The sequence below is a fragment of the Manacus candei genome, unplaced genomic scaffold, assembly GCF_025592945.1.
Source record: "Manacus candei isolate 608988 ecotype Guabito, Panama unplaced genomic scaffold, ASM2559294v1 h1tg000028l, whole genome shotgun sequence".
Lineage (NCBI taxonomy): Eukaryota > Metazoa > Chordata > Aves > Passeriformes > Pipridae > Manacus > Manacus candei.
The window spans coordinates 15946220-15960993 of record NW_026138076.1 but is presented as its reverse complement, the minus strand read 5'-3'; the positions used below and the strand labels follow the sequence as shown (position 1 = coordinate 15960993).

At 46.0% G+C, this 14774-nt stretch overlaps 1 protein-coding gene across 1 annotated transcript in view; it reads right to left on the bottom strand.

Moving 5' to 3' along the window:
• ENPP6 (ectonucleotide pyrophosphatase/phosphodiesterase 6) overlaps nt 1-7671 on the bottom strand; it is a 33399-nt gene extending 25728 nt beyond the window's left edge. The window contains exon 1 of the mRNA XM_051790451.1: nt 7301-7671. Coding sequence (XP_051646411.1) covers nt 7301-7556 — 256 coding nt within the window. The 5' untranslated portion in view covers nt 7557-7671. The remainder of the gene's footprint in view (nt 1-7300) is intronic.
• Between the last annotated feature and the right edge of the window lie 7103 nt (nt 7672-14774).

Sequence of the window (14774 nt, the reverse complement as noted above, 5' to 3'; positions counted from 1 at the left end):
AGCAACAAAATAGAGGTAAATTATCTCTGCACTGAAAAAATGAGATTTATCAGAGAACTCATGGTGTGTGTATTAGCCAACACAGCAAAGGTACTGCAATCTGATGATGACATCAGTACTAAATGTAGCTGAATGTAGCTAAATGTATTCTCTGATATTATATACATACCTTGCCACTATGGTGAGACCTTTTCTCTCATGTCCCATCATGATGTCCTCACTTTGCAGTCAGTGACAAAAGCCAGGAGGGCAGATGCAAGCATAGGCATGTATAGCATGAGGCTATACAGGCTGGGTAAGAATTAAGTTCCTCCATGCAAACGGTGGATGACTTGCCCTGGGAATTGCTCTGCTTATATGGCTGCCTGCCATAAAGAGGAAGAGAGCAAGACTATAAAGTCACCAGCACCATATTTCTGTTCTGGAGCAGATACCATGGTGTTGCTGCCCCTAAGGGCTGAGCTTTGATATATGCCCTACTCTGCTGTTCCCCTGATGGGTCTCATCTGCTCTGCTTTGAAAAGAAAAACCACATGCGAAATCTTACGTGGCCTGGAGAAGACCAGGGCTCATGAGAAGTTCAAGGGGAGGACTGGCCTGGGCAAAGTGGCCCTGCCATCTGCAGATCCCCAAGTGAAAACAGTACTTGCAAGATGCACACAGGCAATTCAAGTTCACAAAAGAGCTTGCTGGCAAAGACTTTCCAATATTTTATGACCTCCAATACCAGACAGAGCCAAAGCATAAACACCTTAGCCTGCATCAGGCAAGACTTTGCAATCCAAGTAGGATCACATCAAAAGGCACAGAAAAATCTCTGCTATACACAGCATTAATTTTTTTCCCTGAAGGGGATTAATTTATTAAGAGTATGAAACTCTTAATTCAGTGCTTTCATCATGGGGCCAGGGCTGGGGTGCGGAAAAATTGCTTATAAAACATCCAGCTGAGGTTTTGCAGATGCCCTCTTGTACGAGAAGTCAGGTCTTTTGTACCTCAGGAGCAGGGGCTTCAAGCTGTCAGTTCCTCTCCTGAACCCTCCACTGACAGTGGTGGGCTGAGGGATCACTCTGGGACCTCTGACCACCCACAGCTGGGTACGACTCGAGGGCATCACAGCTCCAAGCCTACAGAAGGCCAGAACAAAACAGTGGGCAAAGCTGCTGCCTGCACCATTAGAGAGAGTATGAGCCTATGGCAGTTTTCAGTCAGTCAGTTGTGGCTTCGCTCTGGGCAAAGAAATACCTTGATACGTGAATATCCACTCACTGCCACTAATAGCTGGTAGTAGGCACACTAGTTGTGAGCTGTGAGGCTGTAGCTAGTAAGAAGGAAAAAACTCCATATTTCAATTCCTAGCATGTGAACTTGTGTTAGAGAAAACTGTTCTGTTCTCCACTTTGGAAGTGTTTCCATTTTTCTAACTGGTAGAAAGCAAACAGATTTCTACAATATTTTTTCTATAGGTGAAAGAGAAAAATCTTGGTGCTTGGCATTACAGCCTTTCTGCAGGTGTTGAGTAAACAAAGTGAGAGGAAGAATGTGAAAATTAAAATCCTCATGGTTCCTACTATCTTCTCCAGCCTGCCCTTGCCTGCCTTGCCCTACCCCTTCCATGCCAGTTAATAGTATTACCACAGACTTCTTCATGCTCTTTTGCTTCCCAACACACAGTTTTTGAAACGAAAAGCTAGTGAATCCAAGAAAAAGAAGAGACTTGATTTCAAAACTGTATGTCATGAACAGAACCTTCTAAATCCTCGCTGCTGCTGGCATCTGTAAATGTTTAAAGAGGAACAAAAGGAAAAAAATCCTATTCCCTTGTCACTCATTATGCACTTTATGTCCTTCTGGCTTTTTTCTAAGCTTGGACAGTGAAGTAGAGGTAGTTCCAGTTCATGTGTACCAATAATAAACTTCCCTGTTGTACTCCTATCCTTTCATTTTTTTATGCCTCAAACAACATACAGGTATTGCTTATGTAGTTAAGAACTTCCTTAACTGCTAAACAGAAACTGTAAGCATCCTTCTCTGGACCAGGTTGGAATCTGGATACCATTAAGTGGGCAGCAGAAAAGGGGCATCCACTAAAACCAGCCAGACTCCAGAGGATTCAAGGGGTGGGAGCCCAAAGGATATTTGCTGCCAGAAAACATGGAATAAAGGAAGGGCGGTGTGTGTTGATTTGCTGTGCTCAGGGGAAAACAGAAGTAGACTGGCTATTTATTAGCCTTCAGCATCATCCACCAAAGCTCCTCAGCAGTCAAGTATGCCAACATCAAAAGTGAGGAGTGGAGGGAGGACACATGAAACATAGAAGATGGGTGAAACCTTCAATCTGGCAGAGTAGATCTCGATGTCACACATTCCTGTATCCTCTCCCATGTTGCCCCTTTCCCTCCTGCCACCCAGAGGAGGAGGTGATGGCAGATGCAGGAATGAGCAGCAGTGACTCAGAAAGCACCACCCACCACCCCTGTATTTTAAAGAAGCCCCAAACATGCCATCACTGTGTTACAGCGAGTCTGGATCAGCCCTGCAAAGGCCACAGCCCTCACTTTGTGTGCAGGAGACTGAAATGTCCTCTGTTCAACCTCCTCCTCCACCCCACAAACTTCATGTGACCTCGCAGCCCCTCTGCCACTTATTTAAGATCAGGTTCTGTCCAAAGAGGGATATAGAGGCCCCTTCCTTGCTCTTCTTCCAAGCAGTTCCCCCCCCCCCACCTCTGCAATCAGGGACTCCCTCTGCTTTTCGTGGAGGCCAAGTGAAATACAGCTCTTGGATGTGGGGCCGCACAACTGACCAGGCAGCTGGCACATCCTCATGGAGGACCTGCCAGAAAGACTTCATTTCTTGTTAGGATCTTGGAAAACAAATCCCCTCTGGGTTTCCATCTCAGATATGATACTGTCTGCCCATGTTTATGCTGGCTGGAAATGGGAGGGGGCCCTGTGTGACCTGAGCTGGGTGGGACTTCAGGAGAGCTGGGGTACAGGCAGTCCTCCAGCACCCCTCCAACACCTGTGGGCTGGCAGGTGAGGGAGACCCAAACCCTCACTGTGCTCAGTTTTGCTTGACACATATGGCATGAAAGGCTCTGAAGCAATAACTCATGCTTGCAGCTGCTGCAGGGGAGACCTCAGACTTTCCACTGAGCTTGGTGTGAGAGCTCCCTGCAGCACCAGGCCACAGCAGGGAAAGAGAAAAATTAAAAGCTCTCCACAGGATAACAACTCTAGTGGCTTGTGGTCTTAATTCCTTCCTTTGCAAAACAAACAGCACATGGTGTGATTAAGGGAGCTTTCTGGGATACACATATTTGGATTCTTTCTTCCCTCCCTTGCCAAGACCATGAAAAGCCCTGCAAAAGCTCTCTCATATGTCATCAGCAACATCTTTTACCTAATTCTCCATTTCATGTCTTGCAGGCCAACAACTGCAATGTCATAACCGCACCGCGTAGAGCTAGGACACCAGGTAGGGTTCAGTCTAGCAGCTCAGAAAGCAACTCAACCACCCAAGAACAAGCCTTTATGCCATTGTGGAAGCCAAAGCTGAGAATGAATGAAGTCATTAGAGAAGATTGCTTTTCAAAGATTCAGATTTTGAGCCAGCACATCCTTGGGCTACCTCGCACAGCACTAGATTTTTGTAACAAAACAACTTCTCTGCTTGAATGTCAGTGAGATCCCTTTGGACCAGCAGTGACTTAGCTTTTGTTTGGTGTTTCTTCAAGCAGATAGCAGGTTATGATGCCATTTACCTGACTTGCAGGAAGGCTGGAGCTTCATCTCAAGCTCTGAATCATTGAGTGACTTTACATAAAGAAAGTAAACCATTAGCATTTTTCTTAATTCTATGCTCTGGTTTTCTTTCTCATAATTGTTGTAGGTGTGGAGAAAGGGAAAAGATCTCTACACAGGCTCTCAGCTTTGCTCTGAGGCCTTCTGTGTCACTTCATGAAGCTCCAGCAAGTATCTTCTCATAGGTTAACAGCAGACATAAGTAGGAGGGGGACCCATGAAGAGCTCTGCCATCGTCCTGCAGCATTGCATGACCACGGGCAAGTCACCTCCCTCCCTTGCTTCCCTTCCAATATTTATCCTAATTGTTTACCCAGGTTGGGCCCTATTCATCCCGCTGCATCGACGCTTCACCAAGCACCTTGCCTCAGCAAAACAGGGTGTGCTTCTCATTAGCATACACTAAGTATTTGCTTTTAGATAGATACAGGGCTTTTGGTCAACAGTTACAGTTGCATCTATTTGGTTATAGCTTTGAAAATCTGAGTACGCTTGCCATTTCCCACGAATGTTAAATTCAGTAAGGCTGCCCTCTTGAAATCACTGGTAAAGTAAAATATAATGACTTGAAGATCCTGCAGATAATTGGGCAGCTGTGCTGCGTGCCATTGCTTGCTAGTTGCCCATTCCAGAGGAAAGCTGTGCTCTGGCAGGGCTGAAGTGTGCAGTTTGGCATCTGCACTCAGAGGCAGAGGGACGGATGCTACCGAGGCTGCTGACATCCATAACCTCTGCCTGCAGGTCTGGCAGGAGCAAGAGGTGAGTTCATGTTTGAGGAGACTGACCTGTCCCAAGAGTGATGATATTTGAGGAGCAGAGTCCACTGTCCTCCTCCAAAGCCACCAAAATGAGGAAGAGCTTCACTCAGTATCAACTAAACTTTTCCAGAGTCACAGATGTGGGGTAAGGGCAGTAGGCAGAAAGGAGAGGCCTCGTTCACAAGAATGAATAAAGGCAAGACAGACATGCCATCTGCAGCATTTTCATGCACACACTGTCCTAGACCTGGCAGCCATGCACGCTCCTTAATTTAAAGGCCTTGCAAATGAGCAGAGAAAAAAGGGACAGGAGTATTTACAAAAACAAAACAAAAAAAAAAAGGTGGGATATAATGAACAAGCTAGGGGTAGAAATGTGCTAGTGGGGCCAGAAATATCTTAAGCAGACTTAGCTGCAAGAAGCCAATACACTTTGAAGCCACATTCACAAATGTTAAGTGCAACATTTTGGAGGTTGTAATGTGAATTTCTTAACAGCTCATGAAGCAGCAATGTAGGACAAGATATGAAGAATAGTTTGTCCCTAATTTCCCAGATGAAATTATGGCAGCATTCAACTTCTAGACATCCCAGTCACAAATGCAAACAAAACCAGTTACAGTTGTGTCTCTCCCCAGCAGAGGAGATGCATAGCTGGTGTAACGCAGTGCAAGCTTTCCCATACTCATACAGCAGCAACAGGGAGATGGCAGTTTGCCAGGCCCTAAGCAGGTCACTACAGCATGATGCTCATGTCACCCTGTCATGCTGCATTTTCTCCAAAAGCTGTCCCAACTTTGTAAACAGAACAGGCACAGACTGGACACTGCTTAACACTACATCTGCTGTGTGCCCCAAAATCCCAGCCCAACCTCTCCTTTCTGTGGAGACAGCACCATGGCCCCAAAGGGTAAGAACAGTGCAACCATGGGACTTACCCTGCTGTCATGCCCGGACAGAACCGTGGGGTCCACTAACACCCTGAGGGCTCAAGGGCACTCTTGGGCCTTCCCTTGGGCATGTTTATTACCTAAACTTTGTCCTCTGTTGGTTCCTGGCCTATTTAACGCTACTGTGGCTCACATGATAGGAAGGTGAATTGCTATGTGCAATGAAGTTATATTTGCATTGATATCCTCATCATAAAGTCTGGAAGACTTGCAAGAAGACTTAAAGCTGATCGCACAGATTATCTCATTGCTTCAGGCTGAGGTGTAGAACTCTAGCACCTTAAAAATGTGAAGTCTACTAGTGGTATTTCATTACCTAAAACAAAACCCCTTTTTGAGCACAAAGTAGGATGTTTTCAAAGCTCCTCAAAAGACTGATTAGAGACTGCACTCTATTCATACACACTTAAAAGGAGAGATGACTAAATGTGGTAAGGAGTGAAATGTGTCACTCACTTTCCCTCTTCTCTTTAACAGCTCCATCCAAAGACTTTTTTGCACCCATGAAGTGTTAGGCTGGTTTGCCTATGTACACCTAAAGAACATGGTCTGGAGTGGAACAACACCTCTATTTTCAGTCACAACATTTATTCTGCATACATATATTTGCACCAAGTCATGAAAGAAAAAAAAAAAAAGCCAAAAACTTGTGGTGGTTTTGCACTCTTTTCTGTTCAGAGATGAGCAAGAGAAAGGTGTTTCTCTTGAGAGAAAGGCAGGAAGGGGTTAAGCATCTCTAAAACTAGCTGGGCACAACTGATGTCAGATATCTGTTTTACAATGGCATCTATTTGCTTTCCCAGCAAGCAGTATATGGATCACTGGGCACTGCATTGTTCCAAGGATAGTGGAAGATGCCACATATCTTAGGAGAGGATAGATTTTCTCACTCCTCCTTATTAGGTAGAAGTTCTTGTTTGTTAAATAACTCCAGAGTAGAATCCAATCAGAAACTCCAGAAAAAAATTGTTTTTAATTTTTTTCATTTAACTGTTGTTTCCTGCGTGTCTGTCTCTGATGAAATTAGCCCAGCTGTACTCTGTGCAGCTTCCTTGTGTCACTGTAATCATGTAATCATGTGTTCTCCACTTAAAAGCAAATCAGCATCATGAAAACTATAACTGTGCTCTCAATTTTCTGAAAGCCCCTCCTGGGCATTCAGAAAAACTGCAGGGGAGCAAAAGCAAAAATCCTTAATGTTTTTCTATTTGGGTATTTCAGATTATTACAGATATGATGACTTAGCACAAAGTTAAGACAGGGACCTGTGAAAAGAAAGTCTACTAAGTTTAAACAGAAATGTAATGCTGAACTTCCCAAAACAGACCTACTGACTGGGACTCAGTTCTTCTTGTAGGCACACTGAGTTTACACACATTTTTATCAACTGAAAAGTCCCTGAGCAGGCTCTGTATTCATTTTCCATGCATTTCCCACTTATTTTTATGTTCTATATATATGCAGTAGCCCCCACCAGTGCTCCCACCAGGAAACTCCAGCTGGCCGTGCTGCTGCAGTGGCAGCAGATAGGGACCCAGCAACACCGTGGATTAGCAGAGAGGAACTTCAAAAATCAGCTCCAAGCGGCATTTCCAAGTTTGGGGCAGGTTTCAGAAAAGCAATACTGGGCTGTAATGCCACAGTGCTTTTAATCTCCCAGCTAAAAGCACGACTTGTGGCGTTTTTACATCTTTGGAGGAAAAAGTCACAGGGAGTTGCCCTCCACTTCGGCACAGGGAGCTGGCAGCTCCGAGGAGCATCACAGCACAGAAATCCAAGCACTCACCCGTCATCAGCGTGTAGTAATTTGGGTAGGAGAGGCTGGGGAAGTCTGGGGTCATGTAATCCACCTTCACCCCCATGTTCACAATGTCCCGAAAGCCCGGCAGACCCTCCAGCTCGCTGTCATCGATGTAGTCGAAGCGAAAGCCGTCGAGCAAGAATACCAGGAGCTTGCGGTGGGCCGAGGGGGCGGCGGGAAGCGGCAGGAGGGCGGCGAGGGCAGCGGCCAGGAGGGCGGCGAGGAGGCTGTGGCTCCCCATGGCAGGCAGCGGAGAGGGATCTGCGGCAGCTCCGGGGCCGGACCTGGCACTGCTGTCCCTGTCCCGCTTCCAGCGCCCGTGTTAAAGCTACAGCGCTGCCCCGCGCCGCGGGCGTGGGAGGTCACAGAGTAATTGCAAGCAGATGATTAACCTCGAGCTGAGCGAAGAGCTCGATACTTCCCAGCTGCAGGAAAAAATGCTTCGCAAGGAGGGGGAAAACACAGGCACAAAAGTAACTGGAGGCTCTCGGGACACTGGGCTGACACACCCGAGGAAGGCGAGCGAGGGCACATTGCCCGTGACCCTGGCGAGGAGGGGCCGCGGCGCCCGGCCACCCTGCCAGCGCTGCCGGCACAGAGTGGAGTCCGCTCCACGGACACACAGCTCCGCTTCGGGGCTGCGGCTTGCGGAGGTCTCACAGAGAGGGGATGCTTTCTTTAAAAGAGAGTGTTACTTCTCCAGAAACGTGAACGTGCGCACGCTTCTCCTATCTCCGGCAGTGGCTTGGGGTAGAAAGGCTGAGATTAAGGCAAAACATCTCTCCAGTTGGGAAGTGCCGTATATGAGTTGAGGTCCAGTGTTTCAATGGCATGGCGGTACCGCAGAGCACCAGCTGAGCAAGCTCACCTCTACAGGGATGAGAGTCCCTGCGAAGGACCCTGTCCTCTCTGCTTCCTCTGTGCTTCACTGGGACTAATCCAGCTCCCGATGCACTAGTAGAAAAATGATGCATTTCTGGTTGTTGATATTATTTAGATATTAAATGCTGGATGGTGCCCAATTTCATATTAAAAATGAAAACCTGTTCGCATTTTAGTCACAAGTCACTGTGAGGTTCTTCTCCTTCACAGGAACCTGACTATACCTCTAATGCAATGCCAACACCTGTTGTACACCATAATTGCATTTTAACTCACTAATGGATTTTGTTTTTCCCAAATAAAAGAATTTCATAGTACTCATAATGTTGTCTCACAGACTGTGGGAAATGCCCTTTGCAGATGTTTACACCTGGGGAAGGTTGCGATAGCTGGTCACCACCCCATTGTGGATGTCTGAACTTCTGTTTGCTCCTTCTAAAGCTCCCAGTTGCACATCCAGCATGTCCAGTTGCCTCTTACCAAACACCAGGCTGATGCAATCTCAGCAAGATGGCTTTCAGCCCCCTTTGCCCCAAACACTTACTCACCCCTGTGCAAACCCCCTCCTGGCTTGGCTGGTCCTGGCTTGCCTTTTGTACTATGCACTAGTGCCCATGAGCCAAAGCTGCTGCCTGCAGGTCTCTGCTCCCAGGATATGGCTGGAGAGGTGCTGTCCCTGCCCTTCTCCCATGGGGCTTCCAGCTCAAAAAAGAAGGTGCCCTGCCAAGGGAAGGTGTGCTGGGATTTTCTGTAGGAGAGAGTCATTCCAGGCAGGTGGAAGGGGATGAAGTGGGAGCTTGCAGCTGAGCAGAACTGCTCAGGCCCTTCAGCTGCCTGTGCTTGTGTTAATTTTCTCAGTAAAATTCCTCACACTTCTCTTCCAGTGGACTATATTCATTCCGCATGGACATCTCCCTGTCTGTGACTCACCCAACCACTCTTTTCTTCCCTTATTTTTTTTTCTACTCCCATTTTGGAGCCTAGCACTTGGGACATACCCTCACACAAGAGTTACACCTGAGACAAGGACTTGGAGCATTTCTAAGCTCCAGCCCAAGGATCTTTAGAGCAACATAGGGAACTAGCCCCTCAGGGCTTTATCCCTCTTCACATAGCATTTATTTTTGAAGCCTTGCATTGCTAGCTATCATCATCTTGACAACTTTAATTCTATGTTTTGACTTTTCTTATCTTGCTTGGCTTTAGTTCACGTATTTTCTCACAGTGCAGCAGCAATTTTCTCAGCAAAACCAACCCACAGCCATGCTGCACCTCGTGTCAGAGACAGCTGAGCCCTGGGGCCATCCGTAAAGCTCCATGCCTGGAAGGACATCTGGACTGTGGTCCCCAGTCTGCTGGGATGATAACAGGTCCTGGTGCCTTGAGCAGACATTGCCTGGGAGAGCCAGGCGGTACTGGCATGCTCTAGCCTGAACTTTGAAGGAAAACACTCAAGTCCTGCCACATGAGGGAAGGCCACAAGGCTGCGTGACCCAGGCAGCCGGTCTGTGTTCCGAGGGCGTCCCAGCCTGTGCAAGGCTGCTATTGCCCTGCAAACAGGGGATGAGGCTGCAGCTGCACGCCGGGCTGCTGGGCGACGTGACAGCCTGGGCAGTGGTGTGGGCAGCTGCCTGCTTGAGGGACAGCACGTGCTGTGTGTCACACCTCTGCAGAGTCACCACTTTGCTCGGCTATCTCCAGACTCAGCCAGGTCTCAGCTGAGGATCTGCCACTTCATCCGCCTCCCGAAGGGAGTATGCACGTCCTCCTCCTGCTGCTCCTCTCTGGACTTGAAGAATGGGACATGGCCCTGCAGAATCTGTGCTCAGAGACAGCACTTCTACCAGTGCTTACAGTGGATTTTCACTAAAGCAAAAAATGTATGTTATGGGCTTGGAGCTACCTGTAATGTCATGTCTTGGTCAAGCCACTGTGGAAATTTTTATGTCCGTACTTATGTTGAATGAATTCAGAAACATGTCCAAAAATGTGGAGAGAAATATTATGGTAGACCTCTTGGCAAACCCATGAGGACATTCACATTGATGGCTTGTCTTGTCCTTTAATGGGTGGCTTCTGGGCTTACCAGCAGGGCTCAGCAGAAACGACAGCTGCTGCCCATGAAGGAATGGGATAATAAAGGAGAGACAATAAAGTGTCCAAAATGGACTCCCACCTTGAAAAGATGACCAGTTGATTGAGGTGGTTAGGCCAAGAAGTCAGGCTTCCATCATGAGATGGTACAAAATATATGTCTTCTTAACATTTCATGGCATTAGGAAATAATGCCTTCCTTTCAAAAGGGTTGCAATTTTCTAGCTCTCTCCTAGGAGAAAGCTCTACCTGAAATGGCACAGTGACATGAGGGACAATTGGTGCAAGGTACCAGAGCTCAAGGTCTGCTTTAAGAATTGGAGGTTCACAGGTTTCCACTCAACAAATAACAGAAGGATGAGGCCTGAGAGGGGTTAAAGGACTAGAGATCCAAGTAACCATGACACTGTATAATACCAACTTGTGTTTTGACAGACAATCCCCCTGAAGAGTGGGACTGGAGCCAAACAGTCTAGCTTGGCAGAGACAGACCCTAGCAATATATTTCATCCCTGCCAAGCAATGTTGATTTGCTTTGGTTCACATTCATTTGTAAGCACCCTGTCTGCACAAAGCCCCAGATGGCCGTGGGGACTCCAGCACAACAATATTTTGATACAAATGCTCTTACAAAAGCTATCAGAGCTTGAGCTGGTGTCCAGTGACAACAGTCCTCACTAGTTAGTTGTTAGACTGGCTTTAGAAAGAAGCATGCATAAAGGAAAGAAAATCCTTCAGTTCAATTTGTACATGAGAAGACACCCCATTGATCCAAAATTTGTTTGAGAAAAGATCCTCAACCACTTAGATTGCTCAAGAATTCCTCTTGGTAAAAACTGCCTCCAGTGTCCTTGAATCTTTTTTTCCCCCTGGTTCTACAGAATTCACAAGTGCAGCATGAGAAATGAAAGAAAATTCTCTGGGCTCACACTGACAGTTCAGTCTGGCTTGTCAGATGTACCAGCCTTCCCAGCAGTGCAACTCTACCTGTGCCCTTAGGTCCAGAAGCACATGGAAGAACAAGAGCTGCTAAAAGTAAAACATGGTTTCCCTTTACCCAATGAACTAGAAAATCTAAAAGGGAAACTTGTCCTTCTTTCTCTCCTGAAAGAAAGATAAGAAGTCATAACATGACTCGTCAGTTTGTAATTCCTTTTCAGTTCCTGTTCTCCTTCACACACAATAATAGTTGAACACTTTGGCCAACACAGCCTGACTTCTCATTAGAGAAAACAGCAGGCCACCTCCAGACATAAAAGCCTTGAGCTGCTTGCATTCCTTTGAAGAAGAGGAAGAGGATTTCTGCCAGTGTAGTTTTAACTCTGTTGGACTAAGGTCCTTCTTCCTCTTCTCCCCGCCAAACCCAAGATAAAAAAGACACAGGTGGAACCAGCCCCTCTGCTGACTTTCACAGAAAACCTCTGGCAATATGTGTATCTGCTTTCTGAACTGACAGAAGGTCTTACCTTGGTAGAAGTCATTGGCTGCAGGAGTTTAGTATCAGTTTCTTTGCTCCTGCACTGTGCATTCTCACCAATGCTTCTGCGTGGAGGTCTGCTTTAGGCAAGGCATCTGCTGCTCCTTCAGGTCTTCTTGGTTGATATTTTGTGCCAAATCGGTTATTTCTGTTGTGTGCAGTAGTTCAATCATGAAGAATTCAAGACAAAGGAAATAGGTTGCTCTTGCTGTCAGTCATGAACAGATGTCTATGATAAAGTCACACACTTGTTAGCTACAGAGAATTTCAAGCATTTCAAAGCTAGAAACTGCAGCTTTCTTGGAGAAAAGAAGTGATCTCTCAGTGTTTCTCCAAAAAAGAAGGCACAGTTTACCTCTACCCTACCCAGCTGGTATAAGACTTGCCTTACTGTAAACATTCACATGCTGGATAATGAGTACCTCAAGGTGGGACAGTGACCACACTGACTGAGAGCCAGGGGCTGTTTAATGTTCTTTGAAGTGTCTCAGTTCAGGCAATTGTGTTGTTTAGAGAACAGCTCTCCAAATCTTACTCCATCCTTCACTTCAATAGTCATGAGTCATATCAAAGCTTTTCTAGTTGAGGAATATCTATTGGAGATGAAGAAACTTAATGAACTAGTACAGACCCCTAAATGGCTCCCTGTTTCCTTGCAAGAAGCTGCATGGGCTTAGTGCATCATTGTCAGCACTGGCCTGTGAATGCTCCCTGACAACGTCCACACTGGTGAACAGGCTGTGCTTTCATTAAACGAAACTAGAATGAACAAAGAAGGTGGCTTTTCACACCATAGCACCATTCAGGTGTGCAAGGCCTTATCCCTGGAGACCCTGACTGTTAAAAGCATAAGTGGGACAAATTCACAGTGAAAAAAGTGCACCCAGGGCTGCTAAACACAAAGAGCACTGGCTCCAGCCATCCTAGAACTTTTTGTTCTTATAGAGGGTGAACAGGAATATTTATTCAGTGGGAAAACCTTTTAAGTGTTTTGTTTAGTACCTCTCTTAACCCAGCTGTTATAGGATCACTACCAAGACCTCCAAGAGCATATTCTCTTGATGGTTTTTCTTGAGCAGTATTGCAGCTCATTCCCCCTTGCTTCACACAGGTATCTGAACTGCTGCAATGGACATTCATAGCAAAAATGAGAAGGGTTGGGGGGACAGCAGCAGGGGGGACATGTCTCCAGAGGGACTGAACACAGTCAGTACTGCCATATATCAGCCAGCTGCTGCTGCCCAGCAGGAGAGGCTGCACATCTGCAGAGCTGAGGTGGGAAAGAGGCTGCAAACATCACGTCAAATAAACCCTCAAAAGAGGCCCCTAAGGAAAAGCATGTTTCATATAGCTATAGTGTGTGTTGGAATAACAGTTTTAAGCTGAACCCTGCAGAGCCTTGGAGGTTTATGAATTACTTCCTACTGGTTGTGAAGGCAATTAAGAAATAAACATATCACCAGTGGGCTTAAACTCACTATGCAGGGAACCTCTGCCGCTGAAAGATATGTAGGAGCTCAGGTCACTGAGAAACACTGGGAAGCCTGCACCAGCTGATGGCTTCAAGTGATAGACCACCTCCTTCCTCACCCTGTGGTGTGCCAGCCTGAGCACAGGACAGTATGGCTCAAGGGTATTATTATCTTGAATTGAAACCAGTCTTCACCCCTTCCAAAGGATTTGAGTTTTGCTTGGATATCAACCCATTTCCACCACCAGTACTTCCCCAACATTTCTAACTCATGTCCCTGGAACGCTATTACTTAACTAGCACTAGACCTTGCTTGCCTAAATGCCGGTGTCATGTGGTGCAGGAGTTTTTACCTCATTGAGGAAACCTTGGGCAATGCATTTCTCTGTCAAAACCACCAAGTCAAAGCTGCTAGATAGCTAACCCAGATAGTCCTAAGTACCTGGATACTGCATTTTCTGCTTCACCCATGCTGTATGGTCATTTCCCTGTATGGTAGGCGACCGTGGTGAAGGATTTTACTGCTATTCTAGAAAGAGAGGTCAATGTGCAATGATGTGGGTGGGGATGGAAACTTGACAAGCTAAGTAGGTTGATCAAGTTGATTTATTTAGTACAAAAAATAAAACTATAATCAGACAAATAAAGTAGGTGTTACTGATCCTGCTGTGCTATGACACTAACATGTTCCTCAGGACTTGAACTCAACACATCTATTCATAAGCCAGTGGCTCCTCCAAGAAAATAATAGGGTATTCTGCATGTCCACAGCTGCCTTGCAGAGCAGTTCCTGCCAGTTTATGACCTTGCTTGAGCAGAAGCCTTAAAAGTGAAAGTAGGAGCTTAAAATCTGACAATCTCACACAATCTTACATCTCACAGCTAGCCAAATGTAGACCTATTTAAGCAAAGTATTTAGATTTCAGATTTTCCCATTAACTGAGGGGTAATTTGAGAGACTGAAATATCTAGCAAATCAGTGCTCATGTGCAAACTTTCCAAAAATAAAATAATATTCTGTGTTTGATCTTTCTGCTAGACTTCTACATGGAGCACAAAAGAGACTTGAAATGTTAGCTTAAACTTAGTAAACATCCAAAGTAAACTATTCAGGGCTAGCATAAAATGTCATTTTAAAACCCCAAAATATCTGGCATTTGGCATCGTTTATAGCCTGGAGGTTATACAGAGTTCGGCTTTAACTTCTGACATCAGTGCTTAAGAACTGTGGGAGCTGGGCTTGCATCATGACCTAACAAAGAAAAAGGCCTTTATTCTGACAGTAGTTATTTAAGCTAACCTGAGAATATTTATAATTAGGTGCCAGAAGCTGGCCTCTGACAGGCTGCCTGCAGCAAGCATGCCCTGTGTTGCAGAGTTTCCAAGTTGCTGCCTACTGTTGCCCTTGCTTTTTTTTCATGTACCGCTGCACATTGTTCATCTTGGCTTTCATATTTTTTATCTCATCAGTCCTGGATTTTAGTTACTATGTGTTATTCATCAGTAAGGCTATGCTGGACGTTGAAATCCTCACC